The 20,507-nt window shown below is 42.6% G+C and overlaps 1 protein-coding gene across 1 annotated transcript in view; it reads right to left on the bottom strand.

Moving 5' to 3' along the window:
• The window catches only part of TDRD12 (tudor domain containing 12), a 58,865-nt gene that overhangs the window by 36,271 nt on the left and 2,087 nt on the right, over nucleotides 1-20,507 (bottom strand). Inside the window, exons 2-8 of the mRNA XM_020283324.2 lie at nucleotides 18,130-18,288; nucleotides 14,983-15,119; nucleotides 13,231-13,350; nucleotides 9,078-9,133; nucleotides 7,771-7,856; nucleotides 3,483-3,672; nucleotides 2,801-2,893 (exon numbers count right to left, since the gene is read on the bottom strand). Coding sequence (XP_020138913.2) covers nucleotides 2,801-2,893; nucleotides 3,483-3,672; nucleotides 7,771-7,856; nucleotides 9,078-9,133; nucleotides 13,231-13,350; nucleotides 14,983-15,119; nucleotides 18,130-18,288 — 841 coding nt within the window. The remainder of the gene's footprint in view (nucleotides 1-2,800; nucleotides 2,894-3,482; nucleotides 3,673-7,770; nucleotides 7,857-9,077; nucleotides 9,134-13,230; nucleotides 13,351-14,982; nucleotides 15,120-18,129; nucleotides 18,289-20,507) is intronic.

The following is a 20,507-nucleotide window of genomic DNA, read 5'->3' as shown; positions in this document are numbered from 1 at the left end:
ACCCCACTGTCCATGAACAGAAGAATGGATAAACCACAATATATTCATACCATGGAACACTATTAGGCAATAAAAGGATGGGATAATCCATTCAACAGGGAGAAATCTGACAGACATTAAGACTGATGAAAAAAGCTCACAAACATGAAAAACTGAGCTGCAAGGATAGAAAGCAGAGCAACAGCTGCCTTTGGGGGGGAGGGGGACCAGAAGATCTTTCTAGGGAGGTGAAAAAACTCATATCTTAATAGGGATTTGGGTGATACAGCTTTAAAATTTTGTTAAACTCATTAAACTGTACACTTAAATTTGTGCATTTTACTCTCAGCAATTATGTACCAATAAAAATTTGTAAAATTAAAAAACTTTGAAAATAAAATATCCAAGAAATAAAAGAATGGACAGTATTTATGAAACAAAACAGGTGAAAAGAAAAACAAAAAAGAGCCAATTAGAATGTTAAGGAATAAAAAGTAGTCATCAAATTGAAAACTCAAAAAGATGGACTAAATATTAGGCTAGAAGCAAAGAGAAAAAATGGTAAACTAAAAAATTAAGAAAATCTCTCAGAAATCAGACAAATAGAAGATAGAAAATATAAAAAAAGAGTCTAAGAGAAATGAATGACAGATGAGGAAACAGTGACCTATGTCTACTAGGTTCGGGAGTAGAAGAGGAAGAAAAAAGTCTTTAGATATGTTAACATCTAACATTCTTCAAAAACTCAAGTTAAGGCCGGGCGTGGTGGCTCACGCCTGTAATCCTAGCACTCTGGGAGGCCGAGGCGGGCGGATTGCTCAAGGTCAGGAGTTCGAAACCAGCCTGAGCAAGAGCAAGACCCCGTCTCTACTATAAAGTGAAAGAAATTCATTGGCCAACTAATATATATAGAGAAAAAATTAGCCGGGCATGTTGGCACATGCCTGTAGTCCCAGGTACTCGGGAGGCTGAGGCAGCAGGATCGCTTGAGCCCAGGAGATTGAGGTTGCTGTGAGCTAGGCTGATGCCACGGCACTCACTCTAGCCTGGGCAACAAAGTGAGACTCTGTCTCAAAAAAAAAACAAACAAAAAAGACTCAAGTTAGACATGAGTTCTGTAACTGAACAGAATACATTTTGAACCATCCACTTTTTATTATACTGTAAAGAAACTATAGAAATAATCAAGATAAAAAGAAAACCTAAACAGTTAATGGACAGAACATACCAATTACCAACTGTACCAATTGTTTTGTACATGACAATCCAATCACACCTCACATTTGATTTGATACAACAAATCTCTTTTTGTTGTTGTTCATCATAACCTTTTCCTTTGCAGATTTATTCACAGTTCATTCCAGCACTGACTGCAATAAGTAGGAAACAATGACCACTCAACGATCTGAGGCTACTTGAAATAATTATGACATGTTCACACAATGGAAAGCTGGGCAATGATTAAGCACAGTGATGTAGATACCTGGTGTTTTTACTGCTCCAGTGGAAATGGAAAGAATACAAATGAAAATAACACATCGGTAACAAGGGCTACCTGCAGCAGTAATTCTCACCTGGGAACCCCTACGGGAGGCAAATCAGAATCTGGGACAATGGCCACACGTGCTGCGGGCTGCCACAAGCCAGACGCTGTGCCGAGCAAACTCTGCACGCAGAGGGCCCACCCAACTGACTCCCGAAAGGGTGGTGTCCCAGAAGGGGAGGTGGGACGCACACCCTGACAGTCTCACATCGGAGACTGGGTCCTTAATCAAATGTTATACTGGCTATATTCAACCTAGAAAGAAGTTCAGCCATGTATTAGGTAAAAAACATTACAAAGAAATATGTATAATAGGACCCCATTTCTGTGAGGTAAAAATATGTATAATAGGACCCCATTTCTGTGAGGTAAAAATTTTATACATTCCCTCTGCAAAACTTTGGAAAGAAAGACCCTAAAATTGTAACAAGTAGGTAGGCAAGATGACATGTTTTTATAATTTCGAGTGTCTTTATCTATGATAAACCACATTGCCAAAGTAATTAAAAATACTTTTAAGTGTAGGGAATATCCTAATTGGCTAATGCTTTAATTTGGCTGTGGTTGAGCATGGACGCACATGAAATGGCACACCCACAGGAATGCAGGTAGGTCCTCACTAACATTGTCAACAGGTTCTTGGAAACTATGACTCTAACCTTAACAATGTACAGCATGTCAAGTAACATTTCGTTCAAGGTCATTTCGTTATGAAGTCATTTCACTTAAAGTCAGTTTCCAAGAACCCACCAATGGTGTCAGGTGAGGACTTTCTGTTCATACGTCCAACGTAAGAGTGATGTGGTGGAGGGACTGCCACAGAGGGTGGGCCGAGCAGAGTGGCTGACAAATTCCACCCATGTCCAGTAATTCCAATTCATTAACTATCTTAAAGACATGGAATTAAAAACTAGCTATTTCTGCCCTCATAAGTGTGTCTTCCTTATTTTTATGCACCATATTGCTTAAAATAAAAATCAATCATGAGTACATATGTACACATTGAGGACAAATAGTGATTGCTGGTCTATGGCTGGGCTGGAACAGGTCAGTCCTGCACGTGAACCAGAGCCCGCTGTGTTCCTTACGTTACTGTCAAATCTCTAAGCACAGACTGTGGGACAAATCACCTCCATCAGCAGCTACGTCATAAACTGGTTATATTGAATTAAGAAAAAAGAATTACCACAGCCCTTCTAAACAACCTTTCAAATCTTTAGATACTTTAGAGTATTCTTTTATGCTACCTACAAAATAAATCGGACTAGCAGAACTCACCCGGTATTGCAGGAGTTGGCCCCAGGTCGCCAACAACACCCTTGCGCCATGTATGCTGGAGAGACCGTGCCAGAAAGTTTAAGCCATGTGAGTCTGAAATAAATTTCAGCATAAAGTAAAACCCAAGATAAAATTGTGAGTTCTTGGTATAACCTCTGCTTTTGCCATAAGATTACGGAAGACCTAACTAGGGGGACTGAAAGAGTCGTTTGTAATACACAGTTCTTTTTTTGTTTTGTTTTTCAGAGACGGGGTCAAGAGGCTGGTCTCAAACTTCTGAGCTCCAGTGATCCTCCCGCCTCGGCCTCCCAGAGTGCTAGGATTACAGGCGTGAGCCACCACGCCCAGACTGTAATAAACAGTTCTTTTTAAAATGTCTAAAAATCTAAACATTTAAAACCCTGTCTTCTTAGTATGTTTAAACTACAAATACCTAGACTTATAACAACATAACTCAACATTAATAAGAAACTGAGGACACTTTTTTCCTGGTCTCACAAAAATAAACTGTACCAGCGTTAGGATTATGAAACCTGTCACAGGCTCATCAGTATTAAACTTTAATAATTAAACAGAATCCAAGCCTCTGTCCCCATGTGGAGAAAAGTTTGTACGGCTTATATCAATACGATTAGAAATACAACAATTTAAAGGAAATATATATTGGTGAGAATCCACTCACTTTCTATTTCTGGAAAATCTTTTCCTTGCAAAAACATTGGCCAAAGTGTAAGTGCTGGATTGAGTTTATTGGAGAAGGACGTTGACTTTATATTCAATCTTGGTTTCTCTAAATAATCAAGGCTTTTATTCTCTGTAGGTGATATATAACAAGCGAAGTTCTTTGCGACAAGATCATCATTAACGCAAACCTGTAAAAATGTAAACATTCCGTGGATAAGACAAAAATAGTCAAGTGGCTGTCAAGAAAACATTTTAAAGTAACATCAAATTTCAATCTTCAGAAAAATTATTTTATAGAACATAATTTATTTTCTCTTTCTTTTCTTTCCTTTTTTTGTTTTTTGTGTTTTTTTTTTTTTTTTTTTTTTTAGGAGATGAGGTCTTACTGTTGCCCAGGCTGGCCTTGAACTCCCAGGCTCAAGCAATCCTCCCACTTTAGCCTCCTGAGTAGCTGGAGGCGCACAGAACTACACTTGGCTTTTTTTTTTTTTTTAATAGAAAATAATTTGATAGAAACAAATCTGACTTATCCTCTGGTAGTGGTGAACTAAATACTTCTCACCAATCCTAATGAGAAAAACAGCAAGGATCTGCATTACACATAAAAAACCTCTTCTTGAAGGCTCTGAAAAGCTAACACAATTGGCCAAACATCTGGCAGGACAAAGACAACACTAACCATAAAAGGAAAAACTGACAAATTGAATTTGCTCAAAATTTTAAATTTCTGCTTTTCAAAAGAGAATGAAGAGATGGGGCAAAATATTTTAAAATCAAGTATGTGGATGGCCATGTATCTAGAATATATAAAGAACTCCTAAAACTCAATAAAAACTCAATTAAAAAATGGGCAAAAGATCTGAATGAATACATTATCAAAAACACAGGTTGCAAATAAGCATAAAAGTATCATAAGTCATTAGGGAAATGCAAATTTAAATCACAATGAGATACCACTACACACCTATCAGAATGACCATACGAGTGACACAGAGGACACCTGGAACTCTCATTGCTGATGGGAATGTAAAATGGTCAACCACTTTGAAAACAATTTGGCAGTTTCTTAATACCTACAATACCATCCAAAAGTATGACTCCCAGGAATTTACCCAAGAGAAACAAAAGCACAGGTCCACAGGAGGACTCGTGTGAGTAGATACTCGGGCAATAGCCCTAAACTGGCCACCTGCTCAAATGTCCATCAACAAGTGAACAGATACATACACTGCAGTACATCCGTACAATGGGAGAGCACCTGACAATAAAAGCAATGAACCATGGACACACGCAGCAATGTGCATGTGTCTAAAAATAATTCTGCTGAATGAAAGAAGCCAGGCAGAAAGAGTACACTCTGGGACACATCCTCGTGTACCCTCTGGGAGCTAGAAAAGGACTGTGGGCCCCGATTTTCTTTCTCTGGCATTATGACCTCATACATCCACCGTAGGCCCTCCCATGGACCTCCCTGCCTTCTGCACTTTGTCACCTTTGAAGTAAGAGCAAGTCATCATCAGCATGCAGCATACATGGTGAGAGAAAAGATCTACTTTTGAAAAGCAAGAAGAGAGCAAGACAATAGAGAATTTATTTTAAGAAAGATGTTTTATAAGACTGGCCCTATAGTCAACATTCTGGTATTTTTACCAAGTTGTAAAATAAGCAATGAAAAGTCACAGATAAGACCAACCAAGACGTGGGGAATTCAAAATGCAACATAAACAGTGACAAATGAACCTATTACAAAAGAATAACCATCACACTGAAGAGGGTAGGAAAGAGAAAAACAAACCTAAAGAGCTTTGGAAAATAATATTTTGGCTGCATGATGCTAAAGCTAAAGAAAAATTCCTTTTGCACAGGACTGTGGGTTAGCAATTCTGAAACAACCTTCTGTGAATAGGATTAGTCAAATGAGTATACTGTGGCTAAGGAGAGAAGGTTTCTCACTATTAGAGAAGGGTGTTAAGAATAAGGGGAAAAAATGGTTAGAAAGAGGCCGGGCGCTGTGGCTCACGCCTATAATCCTAGCTCTTGGGAGGCCGAGGCGGGCGGATTGCTCAAGGTCAGGAGTTCGAAACCAGCCTGAGCAAGAGCGAGACCCCGTCTCTACTATAAATAGAAAGAAATTAATTGGCCAACTGATATATATATAAAAAAAAAAAAATTAGCCGGGCATGGTGGCACATGCCTGTAGTCCCAGCTACCCGGGAGGCTGAGGCAGAAGGATCACTCGAGCCCAGGAGTTTGAGGTTGCTGTGAGCTAGGCTACGCCACGGCACTCACTCTAGCCTGGGCAACAAAGCGAGACTCTGTCTCAAAAAAAAAAAAAAAAAAAAAAAATGGTTAGAAAGAACCCTGTGGTGCTAGATTGAAGTTAGGGTTATCAAAGCTCTTAATATATGTACAGATGGATACAGAAATACAGATTGCACGTGTGCATGACTTAGTGTGCATACATGTATTTCTGAACTCTTTCTCCGAGCGGATCTATAATCGATGACTTCCCAGCAGCAACAAGCACACCCAGTGCCCTCATCTTGACATCTCAATTGCACTCTCCCGCAAAAGGAACCAGGGCTTCTTGGAGAAGTGGCTGATCCCAGGGCTGGGTCTGGAACGGGACAGCATGATCCTGGAGCATATTGTGGCACCAGAGAGTAAGGAGCGTCCAAGCAAGGATGGGGCGCATTGAAAGGTTATGAAAGCCACTCGGAAGAAGTGTCTAATGCCCAAAATCTGAGGCAATTTGAGCAAGACAATAGTGATAGTGATGGACGATAACCCCAAATTAAAATAAATATCCAAAAGTCCACACTGATGTAAACTGTTGAATTAATAAATGGGTGAGGGGGGACAGTTCTTTGTTATAGATTGGTGGAACTAGGCAAACACCACAACAAGAGGTTTTTACAGACAAGAATCACTGATGGATATTTGCACAGTCCCAAAGTATCTCCCCGTAAGATACCTAACTAATGTCAAAAGGAAGAAAACAGTAACTACACAAGAAACACCGGGAAACGCCTTAGCCAGGGGAGCACCATGAACATCGAGGGTAATCAGACATAGCAACATCATGACGCCCTGCCGTGACGCACTGAGAAGGGCACAGTACCGCTCTGCGGCACTCTTGCCAAAAATGCACAGGTTCAATCCAATTATGAAGAAACATCGGCCAAACCCAAACTGAGTAACACTCTACAAAATAACTGGCCAGTGCTCTTCGAAGGGGTCAGGTCATGAAAGGCGAGCAAAGACTGAGGACCTGTCACAGCCTAGAGGACACTAAGGAGACACGGCAAACAGTTGGGATGTGGGGTGTGGGATCAGATCCCAGATTAGAAAAAGTTAAATTAGTGGGGAAACTGCCAACTTTCCAATCAGGTCTGCAAGGTTGAGCTCGATGGCTCACACCTGCAATGCCCGCACTCTGAAAGGCCCATGTGGGAGGATCGCTTGAGGCCAGGAGTTGGAGGCTGCAGTGAGCTGTGACTGTACCACTGCACTCCAGCCTGGGCGACAGAGCGAGACCCTGTCTCTAAAAACAAACAAAAACCAAACAAGGTCTGTAGATTTGTGATAGTATATTGTACAAGGTTAATTTTCTGGTTTTAATAACTGTACTACATGATGTTAACACTGGGTGTTGAGACACCCTCGATAAATCTCTGCACTACTTTTGCAACTCTTCTGTAATTATTTCAAATACAATTTAAAATATAAATCTGTGGTTAAGGAGCCCTCTGTGGGCTCTGAGCAGCCCTAGAGCTGCACGCCGCGCCCGCCCCTGCCCTGAGCTGCCCTTCAGAAAGCGCAGCCAGCCAAACGTCAGCAGCTGATGGGGGGTGGGGGCGGTGGGGGGGAGGGAGAAGGCCGCTCACATGCAATGTTCACTTTCTTCCCACCTACGTTACCCACCCGAATCCCTTACAATGAGCACACACCACAGACAATGGCAAAACCTGGGGAGAAAAGGCAGTAAACTTAACCCCACATCAGGTGAGTGTGTTTATAAAAATTAAGTCCTCGTATAAAAAGTTCCATATTCATCTCCGCAGAATAACTTCTTGTCCACCACTGAATAAAATGCTGACATAATTTTTCAAACTAATCAAAAGAAGCAAGCACAGTCCTGGCTAACTTCTAACGGAAGGCAGACCTCAAAAGATTCAGATAATTTCTATGCTGTGTGAATTACAGGGCCTTCCTTGGCATTTTTTTGTTAGAGTAAAATTTAAAATAATGATAAAATATTTTAAAAATACAATTCTTTCACTCACTTTTTCATTTTTTATGGTTACATAGAGGTAAACCTCGAAAGTATCTTCTTCCACAGCACACAATTTGGCTTCCACCTGGGTCGTGGCTAAACAGTATAAACAAAAACACAAATCAGCCGATACTGCAAGTATAACTGAAAAAATTACGACTATTTCCCGCCAATTAATCCCTGCTGACCCGTTAAGAGGACGCAGCAGCACAGCGACAGGCAGGACCCGGGAGAGCTGCTGAGGAGAGGGCCCTCCGGACGCTGCAGTGGGTCACGTGGCCTCGGCCACCCTGTGGGCACCTCCTCAAGTAAGGTTCCTGGTCCTTTCTTCTCTCCCGATGACTCCCAAGTCCAAATTTCCGGTTACAATCTTTCCTCTGAGAGTTTGTTCTACCCCTTCAAATGCCCCACAGGTCGGAGCCCCCGGCTACTCTATCGGAGACGTCGTCACCCAGCAGCAGCTCCGTGCGTGGGGGCCTATCAGGCAGGATGCTAAGTCCTTTATAAACCTTATTTCATTTTTACCACACCCTCTCAGATAAGCACTGTCACTTCACAGGTGAGGAGACCAGGTTCTGAGAGGGTTAAGTCACTCATCTGAGGCCACACAGAAATAGATGTCTGCCTCCTCCAGACCCAGGGTCCTCTCCCAGCAACCTCCATGGCTCACGAGGGCCAAAACTCATAACCCAGCCACCTCCCAAGTTCAAAGTTTCTGGCTGTTCCTTTACCCAGACAGGCCCGGCACCGGAGAGGGGCCAGAACCCAGCCAGCTACCACCCGGTGTGCCGGCATTTCCCACCTACCAACTCTCTGGAATAGCCCAAAGAGGCAGGCACAGGTATTTGACTCCTCCCTGCCAGGGGTAAGGACAGATGCCACAAAGAGACTGTTTGATGGTCACTGATATATAACAAAGGGAGCACACTAAATAGGCAAAGACATTCTGTACACCTTAAATTAGCAGTAATAATTATTGCACAATAATCCATTTACTATCCCCTGCTCACTAAGAGCCAGGCTTTTTGTCAATCACTGGTCCAATAAAATGCACACAAATTTGCTTGCAGCGCTGGAGCTTTTACGCAAACTAAGGCAGGCATCGCTGTGTGGGGTTCCTCTAAACAGCGCCCTTCCAGTTTCAGCTGTCAATCACTGTTGCCCACATTCACCTGCAAAGTTCCAGTGGTACAGTTCCTGCGACACCTCGAGTGGAGGAAGCTCCAGGTAACGCAGGAAACGTATATGAGCAGGGTCAAACAGCTTTGGGTGCTAGTTCAAGGCAGGCTGCGGTGATCATGCATGCACCGGCCTTACCTTTTAGAATGTTCTGGAAGTACTGGATAGCCGCACTGTCCCACTTCTTGGCAGGTCTGGAACAGTGAACACATGTAACTTCATTAAACAAAAACCTGAAGCTAGTACACTAAACTAACATCATTTTGTAAACCATACGCTGGCTATTTCTCACATTTCACATTGAACCCATGATGCAGACAATAAGAAGCTCAGCTCTGGCTCCGTGCTGGGAGAAGATCCCAGCTGCATCCTGCAGCGCTTTCCTGCCAACGCCGCTGCCTGTGCAGAGCAGACGCGCCTCACGGGGGCCCCACCAAGAAGGACCCGCGCTCTGCACCACGGCATTGTCTGCTGCAACGCTGTCAGCCCCCGTGACCTGCGACACACCTGTCTCTCCAACCAGAAGACAAGCAGAGACTGAGTGTGCAGCGTCCGGCACAGACTGGCACAGAGGAGGGCTCAGGGCATGTGGCTAACGCATCCTCTAAGAAGTCGTCACCCGAAAGGCAGCCTCTACCGGCCCATGGTTTCCTCCGTCTGCCCACTCTCCCACCCTCTCACCGTCTCCCACTTCATCTCCGAATCTTGCCCTTTCTACATCTTCCCTGTGCTTTGGAAAGAAAATCATAGGAAAACTGTAGGGAACAAAGAAACAGGAGAAACCAGTACTTAGAAGCATGGAACAAAAATAAAATAAAAATTAAGGTTAGAATGAGAAATTGTATGCTTCTACTGACTGGTTTTATTTATCAGAGATGCCACCCCCCTCCTCCAAGGGTTGTTTTAAAGATCAAATGAAGCCGGGCGCGGTGGCTCACGCCTGTAATCCTAGCACTCTGGGAGGCTGAGGCGGGCGGATTGCTCGAGGTCAGGAGTTCGAAACCAGCCTGAGCAAGAGCAAGACCCCGTCTCTACTATAAATAGAAAGAAATTAATTGGCCAACTAATGTATATATATATATAAAATTAGCCGGGCATGGTGGCGCATGCCTGTAGTCCCAGCTACTCGGGAGGCTGAGGCAGAAGGATTGCTTGAGCCCAGGAGTTTGAGGTTGCTGTGAGCTAGGCTGACGCCACGGCACTCACTCTAGCCTGGGCAACAAGCGAGACTCTGTCTCAAAAAAAAAAAAAAAAAAAAGATCAAATGAGATAATGTACATAAAACAACCCAGTGCCTGACATAACCATTATTCATAAATCTTAGTTATTTTTACTAAGAAAGATACTAAGCAATTAAAGAGAATTACAAAGGATTTCTAAGAGGAGGCAGTAAAATAAAGATAGTGGTTCTAGGCCGGGCGCTGTGGCTCACGCCTGTAATCCTAGCTCTTGGGAGGCCGAGGCGGGCGGATTGCTCAAGGTCAGGAGTTCAAAACCAGCCTGAGCAAGAGCGAGACCCCGTCTCTACTATAAATAGAAAGAAATTAATTGGCCAACTGATATATATATAAAAAATTAGCCGGGCATGGTGGCGCATGCCTGTAGTCCCAGCTACTCGGGAGGCTGAGGCAGAAGGATTGCTTGAGCCCAGGAGTTTGAGGTTGCTGTGAGCTAGGCTGACGCCACGGCACTCACTCTAGCCTGGGCAACAAGCGAGACTCTGTCTCAAAAAAAAAAAAAAAAAAAGATCAAATGAGATAATGTACATAAAACAGCCCAGTGCCTGACATAACCATTATTCATAAATCTTAGTTATTTTTACTAAGAAAGATACTAAGCAATTAAAGAGAATTACAAAGGATTTCTAAGAGGAGGCAGTAAAATAAAGATAGTGGTTCTAGGCCGGGCGCTGTGGCTCACGCCTGTAATCCTAGCTCTTGGGAGGCCGAGGCGGGCGGATTGCTCAAGGTCAGGAGTTCAAAACCAGCCTGAGCAAGAGCGAGACCCCGTCTCTACTATAAATAGAAAGAAATTAATTGGCCAACTGATATATATATAAAAAATTAGCCGGGCATGGTGGCGCATGCCTGTAGTCCCAGCTACTCGGGAGGCTGAGGCAGAAGGATCACTCAAGCCCAGGAGTCTGAGATTGCTGTGAGCTAGGCTGACGCCACGGCACTCACTCTAGCCTGGGCAACAAAGCGAGACTCTGTCTCAAAAAAAAAAAAAAAAAAAAAAAAAAAAAAAGATAGTGGTTCTAAAACCTTGCTACACAAAAAACATTCACCTAATATGTTTTTTTTTTTTATTTCGGCATATTATGAGGGTATAGATTTTAAGGTTTACCTAATATGTTTTTTAAAAAACAAAAAACAAATGTAGTCTCGTCCTAATAAGAAAATAGCACACAATCTAAGAGAAAACTCAATCTAGTATATGAACAGGTAAATCAATCTCTCATCTCACAAACACACACACAAAATAACCACATGAAGAGACACCCAATTTTGAAAATCCAAAAAAATACAAATTTAACATGTCTACTCCTAGGGATCCATGGGAAAAAATTATATATATAAACAATGTCATTTTCACCCAGCAAACAAGCAAAAATTTAAAAATCTCATAATATTCAATATTATGTGGGAAAAAACAGCACTTTCTATGCTCCAGTGATGGTAGTATAAATTGCTAGTCTTTTTGGAGGGAAATGTGGTGCAAATTGTAATACACATCTTGAGAAAGATGTATAAAGTGCAAGCACAAAGACATCACATGTCAAAGAGGGTGATCAAAACCCAGTAGGATGACGTGCTCATAAGCCCTTTGTCTATACTGGGTGTACCCTTGGACTGAAGACTCCTGCAGTGCTGGGAAGGGGGTCATGGCCAGGTGAGGGTGAGGAGGACAGGAATGGACTGCTGCCGCAGGTGACCTGGGCCATGCAGGCAAGCGCCCAAACCTCACCTGGAAAGTCAGCCGCTGGCTGCTCTGAAGGAGGACAGCGGAGGGGCAGGGGTTGCTGCGTGCTGGGGACCGCCACGCCCAGAGGCTCTCCTGAGTGGTGGTTTGGGCTGATTGGAGGGCAGCCTGGCGGAGACCCCTGGCTTCAGCACAGACAAGCTGGCCCATCACCACTTCAGTGCCGACTCCAAGGCCGGCCACAAGAGTGATGCATTCGCCACTTCAAGGGAACTGTAGGTGATGGGGTCTGGGGAGCTGGGGGACAGTGGAGAATGGAAAGTCTCCAAAGAGCCCATGAAAGCATCCACAAGAGATGCAGCTTCCAAGTTGAGAGTGCACACTGGACCGTCACCGGGATGTGCAAGTGCAGTCAGAACTGGGCTGCTCCCTGTGGCTTTTCTTTCCACAATGCCACATTGTGGAGGGGGAGGAGAGGAGGAGCACCAGGTAGAAGGATGGGACTGCCCCACAGACCACAGGAGACAGAACTCAAGCCACTTGGTAGTGCTCGTCCAAGACAGCAGAGATTGTACCCACATCCCACAAAGCACTGCCCTGTGCATAGATCCATCCTGTGCAAACATCAGCAATGTAGGCAAACACTACGAAAAAAGAGCAAAGATTGGGGTGCAGGGTATATGTCTCCAAATCTATTTCATACAGCTTTATCTATGTTCTGATGGGAATGTATAGTGCAAATGGTTGAGAAACAACCTAGCTGTCTATCAAGAGGGAAATGGTTACATACAACAAGTATGTCAATTATATCTTCCCATGAAAAAGACTAAAGGTAGGTAGGAGAGGTACATGTATCAGCAAAGAGCTTCAACAGACATTCTTAAGTTAATTTCTCAAGTAAGATAGTATGTTCTAATTTTCATGGAAAGTTCCATGTAAATGTGTGTGTATAAAAGCACTGACAAAAGTCTGGGAGTTCAGAGCCGGAACAGACCACAGAGGCCTCCCAGGAGGGAGGATGTGAGCCCAGAGGAGAATGTGATGGGCTTTTTCTTTAAGTGCTCCATGATCCTGTGTTTTATGAATGTGCTCTCTACAGTTAACTTGCTACTTTTCACAGGTTTAAAAAAAAAAAGGCAAATGCACAGAGCTCAGGCCCTGCTCCAAATGCCCTGACCATGATCCCTGGGGCTGGGGCTTCCTGGGGACTCTGCCGGCCGGCAAGGCTTGACAAACACCAAGAGGCCGCGTGCCCAAGAACCAAGAGACTTCTGCTTAGCACTCGCACAGAGGGATTGATTTCGTAACATCATACACCTGATCTAAGGCTTCTACTAATGATTCAAACTACTCAATAAGCTGTACTTACGCAATTTCAGCACTGTCTTCGCAGAAGTCAATGTGTAAAGTGACAGGTTTTGTGCAGTACAGGCTGAATTTTTTTGCTCTATAGGGAAGCTGCATAAAAGACTCTATTGCGACTCGGATGCTTCAAAGTGAAACAGAAACAGTTCCGTTACAAAGGAAAACTATACACAGCATATTCCTTTTAAGTACACCTATTTAATCAATATACTTAATGTAAAACAAAACACACAAAAAACAATGTTTCTAATATGGCACCAACAGTGTCTAATATTAACAGTATCTAATAAAGTGTCTAATATTAGTGTCTAATAACAGTGTCTAATATTAACAGTATCTAATAAAGCAACAACAGTGCTTTATTTGGCCATTGATGCAAAAAGCTGTTTCTTGGGGGTTGAGCAAAACCTTATTCTTTTTACACATAAAGCACAGTTATACATATGGCACATAAACAAGACACTACTTCCGTGGCATTGAAATTTCATGGCACAGGGTAGGAGTTTAGGAAAAAAAGTCTAGTAAGGCTCCGTAGGTTGAAAAAATACTAGGCAATAATGAACAAACCTAGATGCAAATTCTACTCAAGATTTTTAAATACCAATTTCAATACTGACCACCTGAAAACGTCTGTAAATGAACAGATGTTTTAACAGTATTTGCCAACTTCTCACCCAAGAGCTGAAGGAAAGAGATTTGATAAGAAGAAGTTCAACATTTTTATTTCCATCCTTCTTCCAGCAAACAACAGGTCACTTCAACACACTCTTTCAGTGGGAGCTGGTTCTCCTCCCCAGGGCCCCAGCGCGGGCAGCCTGGCCAGCTTTGCTCAGAGAGGCTAGGAGGTGGTGATGGCACTAACTGTCCCTCCAGGCCCCCTTGTGCTCTATTTAGTCATACGATTCTCTTGTCCAAAACAAATACAACACCAAATACAAAAAGTTCCTCAAACAGATAAACACAATAGTTATCATTTTCATAACAATTATGGTTATATTATACAAAGGTACAGAATCGTAAGTCGAAAGGACATCTACTTTTTCCTTAAATATCTGCAAATTTCCAGTGTCTGATAAGCCCTTCTGCCATGAAATTCTTCTATCCAAGAGACACCTATTATTGCAACTGAAATCTATGTGGTATTGCTCTTTCTTCAGTGAAAGAACAGCCCTCACATTTATTTATTAAACTGACATCCTCTTATTCTGGGACAGGAAACTATGCCAAGCCTGGCTTGTTGGTAGTGTTTTCTAATGAACTATGATGTGTGGTCCCAGAACCACTGAAGGCTGGACAGTCACCATCCAGCTACCAGCTCATTTTGTGTCCCCACGTCATGCGACAGCCACACCCTCACTGTGCGAAGCAGGACAACCAAGAATATGTACTTGAGCATATGCTCTGCTCTCTGCAACTCGAGGTTGTGATCGTAACCTCCGCCGTCTGTGGAGACAAGGGCTCTCCGCCTTCTGGTGCGTCCTTCTTGCAGCCCCGCCCTCCTGAAGCAGCCACTGCGTCCAGACCAGGAGAGCGGCTAGCAAAGAGCCCCGAGACACAGAGCGAACAGCCTGAACCTGCCCCCCCCCCAGGAAGGCAGAGGAGGGTCAGAGCCACCTGTCTGCATTCAGATCACCTGCTCTTCCATCAGTGCATGTGTAATGACCTCTACTCACTCACTTTAAAAACTGACATTCTCCTTTTAAAACTGGCATTTTTTTCCCATTAAGACTTTAAGGCAAAATAAATACATACGTACTTTTTAGACTTTACTGGAATGTACTTAGCAAAATCCACAAGGAAACATTCTGCCAGGTAGTGGTCTGCTGAGGACATGATTGATTTAATAATGGCCCTGCACCAGCACTTTAGCTCCTGACAGTAAACCACACAAACCTACAAAATAAAAAGTGTTAAAATCCCTCGTCATACAATGAGAATTAAAAGACACTCTCAAAATCATCTTGGCCTACATTTTACCTTATAGCAGAGGAAAGAGACGCCAGGAGGCTTGACCTGCCCAGGTCAACACCCTCTGCAGGTAAGGGAACCTCAGAAGAACACAGGCCACCTGGATTCTATTTCATTGTTTTTATTACTGCCGTCATTTTGGCTCCTTAATCAAGGACGATTTTAGATTAAAATAAGCTTTACCTTCTTAAATCAGAAAATATTGCTTGCAAATGATTATCAATCATGTATCAGACCAACAGGAAACTGCAACCCCAGGCTCACCCTCCCATTCCCTCCCCGCAGCTGCCACCGCCCTCTAACGCTGTCAGCCATAACTGGACGCTGGCTTCGTGACGACATGGACTCTTGTTTCTTTGGTTCACTGCCATCTTTTCAGTACTGAGTACAGTCAGTGCCCAGTACATATGCTAAGTTTTCCAAAACTGCCTGTTGCATGGTTGAATAAACATAGATGGTCCCTGACTTAGAATTTTCCAACCTTATGATGGTGCAAAACGGTTGCAATCTCAACATAGTGTGCAGTTTTCAATGAATTACACAGACATTCCACACTTTATGATAAAATAGGCTTTTGTGTTAGATGATTTTGCCCAACAACAGGCTAATATAAGTATTCTGAGCACGTTTAAGGTAGGCTAGGCTAAACCATGATGTTCACTAGCTTAGATGTATTAAGCTCCTTTTTTTTTTTTTTTTTTTTTTTTGAGACAGAGTCTTACTCTGTTGCCCGGGCTAGAGTGCCATGGCGTCAGCCTAGCTCACAGCAACCTCAAACTCCTGGGCTCAAGGGATCATCCTGTTTCAGCCTCCCGAGTAGCTGGGACTACAGGCATGCGCCACCATGCCCGGCTAATTTTTTCTCTATATATTTTTAGTTGGTCAATTAATTTGTTTCTATTTATAGTAGAGACGGGGTCTCGCTCTTGCTCAGGCTGGTCTGGAACTCCTGAGCTCAAACAATCCGCCCGCCTTGGCCTCCCAGAGTGCTAGGATTACAGGCGTGAGCCACCGCACCTGGCCAATTTAACATAATTCTTCAGGGCCCTCAGATTTTTGGAATGGTAAATGAGCACTGATCTTAACTTAAAGTCGCATTAGGCCCTAGCAACAGTCAGCTGTCCTTTGAAGCCAGGCATTGACTTCTTCAGGCTATGAAAGGCCTAGAAGGCTGTTTTGTCTACCAAAAAAGATCTGTTTAGTGCAGCCACCTTCATCGATGACCCTAGCTAAATCTTCCCGCTGCGGCTTCTACACCACCACCTCACCCTGAACCTTTATGTTATGGAGACGGCCTCTTTCCTACAACCTCATGAACCAAACTCTGCTAGCTTCAAACTTTTCCTCTGCAGCTCCCTCACCTCTCAACCTTCACAGAAGCCAAGAGAGTCAGGGCCCTGCTCTGGATTAGGCTCTGGCTTAAGTGAATGTTGTAGTTGCTTTGATCTTCTATCTAGACCCCTAAACTTTCTCCACATCAGCAATAAGGCTGTTTTACTTTCTTATTTGTGTGTTCACTGCAGTAGCATTTTAAATTTCCTGCAAGAACTTTTTCTTTGTATTCACAACTTGACTAACCATTTGGCACAAGTGGCCTAGCATCTCAGCCTTTCGACATGCCTTCTCTCTAAACTTAATCATTTCTTGCTTTTGACTTAAGGCAGAAGACGTGTGACTCTTCCTTTCACTTGAACACTTAAGAAGCCATTTTAGGGTTATTAACTGGCCTAAGTTCAATTGGGTAATATTATCTCCCAATTCAATACAATATGAAGGTCATAGCACACCTATTCTTAAAAAACAAATGTGACCCTAAATCTATCCAAAACTTTATATTTAACTATCAGTCCACAGAAAATACAAAGCGTTGAGAAATAGCTAAACCACCACCACAAGGAAGCAATTGCTATCTAAAATGTGAAATATTTTTAAAGGATAACTGACCTGGCTTCATTTCTTCAATAAGTCAATGGTATTGAAAAATGGTATCAAAAAAAAGAATTATATTATTGACAATGATTTTGGGGTTGGGGAAGGAATTCAACTGTTTCTGCTTTTTCTTATAAAGAGTTTATAAATCTTTTCCCATCACATTATTACAAAAAATTCAAATTCTTCTGAAATGTGGCTGACCTGTAGACTCAGACGCTGGGCAACAGGAGCTGGGGGTGCAAGAAAGTGAGGAAGAGGCCGGGCGCGGTGGCTCACGCCTGTAATCCTAGCACTCTGGGAGGCCGAGGCGGGCGGATTGCTCAAGGTCAGGAGTTCAAAACCAGCCTGAGCGAGACCCCGTCTCTACCATAAAAATAGAAATAAATTAATTGGCCAACTAATATATATAATATAAAAATCAGCCGGGCATGGTGGCTCGTGCCTGTAGTCCCAGCTACTCGGGAGGCTGAGGCAGGAGGATCGCTTGAGCCCAGGAGTTTGAGGTTGCTGTGAGCTAGGCTGACACCACGGCACTCATTCTAGCCTAGGCAAGAAAGTGAGACTCTGTCTCAAAAAAAAAAAAAAAAAAAAAAAAAAAAAAGTGAGGAAGAGCCATGAAGGAAATAAAGACGTGTGAGTTGGCCGAAGTCACGAGCAACCCAAAGGGAGGCAAAACCCTAGAATGAAGACGCCATGCCCTCTTTGCTGAGGTCTCCACACCTGTGTTGGATCTAGAATAATCCCCTGGTCGGCAGCACCAGGAGGATGGCCCTAAGTCTGGGTTTAGATTTCCATCTCTCATTGTCTCACATGAACCTTACACAACCATTACCCCTTCTCCAGGGCTGGCCTGAATCCTGTGAAACCTAAAGAACCTAACACAAGGCAACGAGTACAGGAAACTAAAATACTCTAAAAGCTTTCATCATCTTAGTTGCCAAAATACTTTACATTTTAAGTGGTGTTTCAAGACACAGTGATGAAAACACACTTAGATACATACCTGCCCTTCTTCCAACATTAATGGTTTTATTTCTATATCTTGACACATGCTGTTATAGAAGTCATTCATGGAACTATTTAGTTTTTGATAGTCAACATCATGATCTAAAAGGGGACTAGATCCTTTTATAACAACCCAGAAGCAACCTGGATCTTCAATCTGTAAAATTAAAAACAAAACAATGCATGATTTAAAAGTAGAACCAAAAAATAATAAACTTTACAATCACTGTTTTTAATTTAAGTGATCTAACAAATTCTTGAAAACTACCTTTGTCTTAAATGATCACACCATAGATAAAAAAGTAAAGATAAAAACATGTGACCAATAATAGGTAATTCTCAATTAAATGTTGTGACTCAAAAAGCAAATAGATGACCTTGATCTCCTCAATTTTGAAAATATCCATAATATATAAAAGCAAGGTTCGGAACAGTGTTTTTAATATTCTGTTTTTTGTAAGAAACAGAAATGTGAATATATGTACATTCTGTTCACATTAAAACGAGAAATGATGGCAGATGAACCAAAACAAACACGGTTATGACCTACAGGGGGATGAAAGAATGGACAAGGGACAAGGATAAAAGTCAGACTTCCCTGAATGTGCCTTGTTATGTATTGTTATTACAAACCACCATTTTCATTGTTAGAGAAAAGACACAAATATAAAATGAAAAGTAAAATTTGAGTTGAAAATACCAATAAGAACACGTGTTTTATCAAATGTACTTCTTCACTCTGCCTACTGAAAGCACCTGGAAGCAATGACATCCCAAGATTTTGTTATTTTTTTTTGAGACAGAGTCTCACTCTGTTGCCCAGGCTAGAGTGCCGTGGCGTCAGCCTCGCTCACAGCAACCTCACTCTCCTGGGCTCAAGCCATCCTCGCCTCAGCCTCCCAAGTAGCTGGGACTACAGACATGGCCACCATGCCCGGCTAATTTTTTCTATATATATTAGTTGGCCAATTAATTTCTATTTATAGTAGAGACGGGGTCTCACTCTTGCTCAGGCCGGTTTCAAACTCCTGACCTTGAGTGATCCACCCACCTCGGCCTCCCAGAGTGCTAGGATTACAGGCATGAGCCACTGCGCCCGGCCGACATCCCAAGATTTTGGATCCTAATACCAGGAGGCAGGAATACAGGTGTTCACATTAGTATTATTTCTGCTTTTCTGAATGTTTGAACATTTTTGTAACAAATAATTGTAAAAAAGAAAGGCGGATATTCCAAGTCTAGTAACAGCAGAATAGTTGGATGTCACTTGCAGGTAACAATTATAGACCCTGGGAAAAATACTATTGAATTACACGCTTAAAAATGAGACTGGGCACACTTTGAGAGGCCAAGGTAGGAGGATCACTTGAGGCCAGGAGCTTGAGACCCTGTCTCAAAAACAAAACAAAACAAAATGGTTAGGGTGCTAACTTTTATGTTATATGTATTTTACCACAATAAAAAACAAATATATACTAGAACTAAGTGAATGTAAAAGGCTACAGGCTACAAGGTCACAAAAAATTCAATTGTAGTACTCTATTATACTCCATCAAGGGAAATTGGAAATTTAAATTTAAAAAACAGTACCATTTGCCACAGCACCAAAAACCAGGAATTACTTAGGTATAATATCAACCTAAAAAATACGTGCAAAATTCCTATGCTGAAAGGTACAAAACACTGATGGAGCCGGGCGTGGTGGCTCACGCCTGTAATCCTAGCACTTTGGGAGGCCGAGGCGTGCGGATTGCTCAAGGTCAGGAGTTCGAAACCAGCCTGAGCGAGACCCCGTCTCTACCAAAAATAGAAATAAATTAATTGACCAACTAAAAATATATATACAAAAAATTAGCTGGGCATGGTGGCGCATGCCTGTAGTCCCAGCTACTCGGGAGGCTGAGGCAGGAGGATCGCTGAGCCCCGGAGAGTGAGGTTGCTGTGAGCCAGGCTGACGCCACGGCACTCACTCTAGCCTGGGCAACAAAGTGAGACTCTGTCTCCAAAAAAAAAAAAAAAAAAAAAAAAAAAAAAAAAAAACACTGATGGAAAGAAATCAAAGATGACCCCCAAATAAATGTAGACATACTGCATTCCTAGATTAAGGTGTTGATTTTCTCTGACCTGATCTATAAATACAACTCCATTTCAGCTGGTTATTGTGTAGACATCGACAGCTAATTTCAAAATTCTTACTAGAAAAGCTAGAGAACTAAAATAGCCAAAATCATTCTGAAAATGAAGAACAGTTGGGAGACTCACACTTTGAGTTCTGGCCTTAACAATAAAGCTGCAGTAATCAAGACTGCGGGAGAAGGCACAGACACATCAATCAATACGACAGGAATAGACTCACACATACAAGGTCAATTGATT

This window comes from Microcebus murinus, chromosome 16, assembly GCF_040939455.1.
Source record: "Microcebus murinus isolate Inina chromosome 16, M.murinus_Inina_mat1.0, whole genome shotgun sequence".
Taxonomy (NCBI): Eukaryota; Metazoa; Chordata; class Mammalia; order Primates; family Cheirogaleidae; genus Microcebus; species Microcebus murinus.
This window is presented reverse-complemented; position numbering and strand designations above follow the sequence as displayed.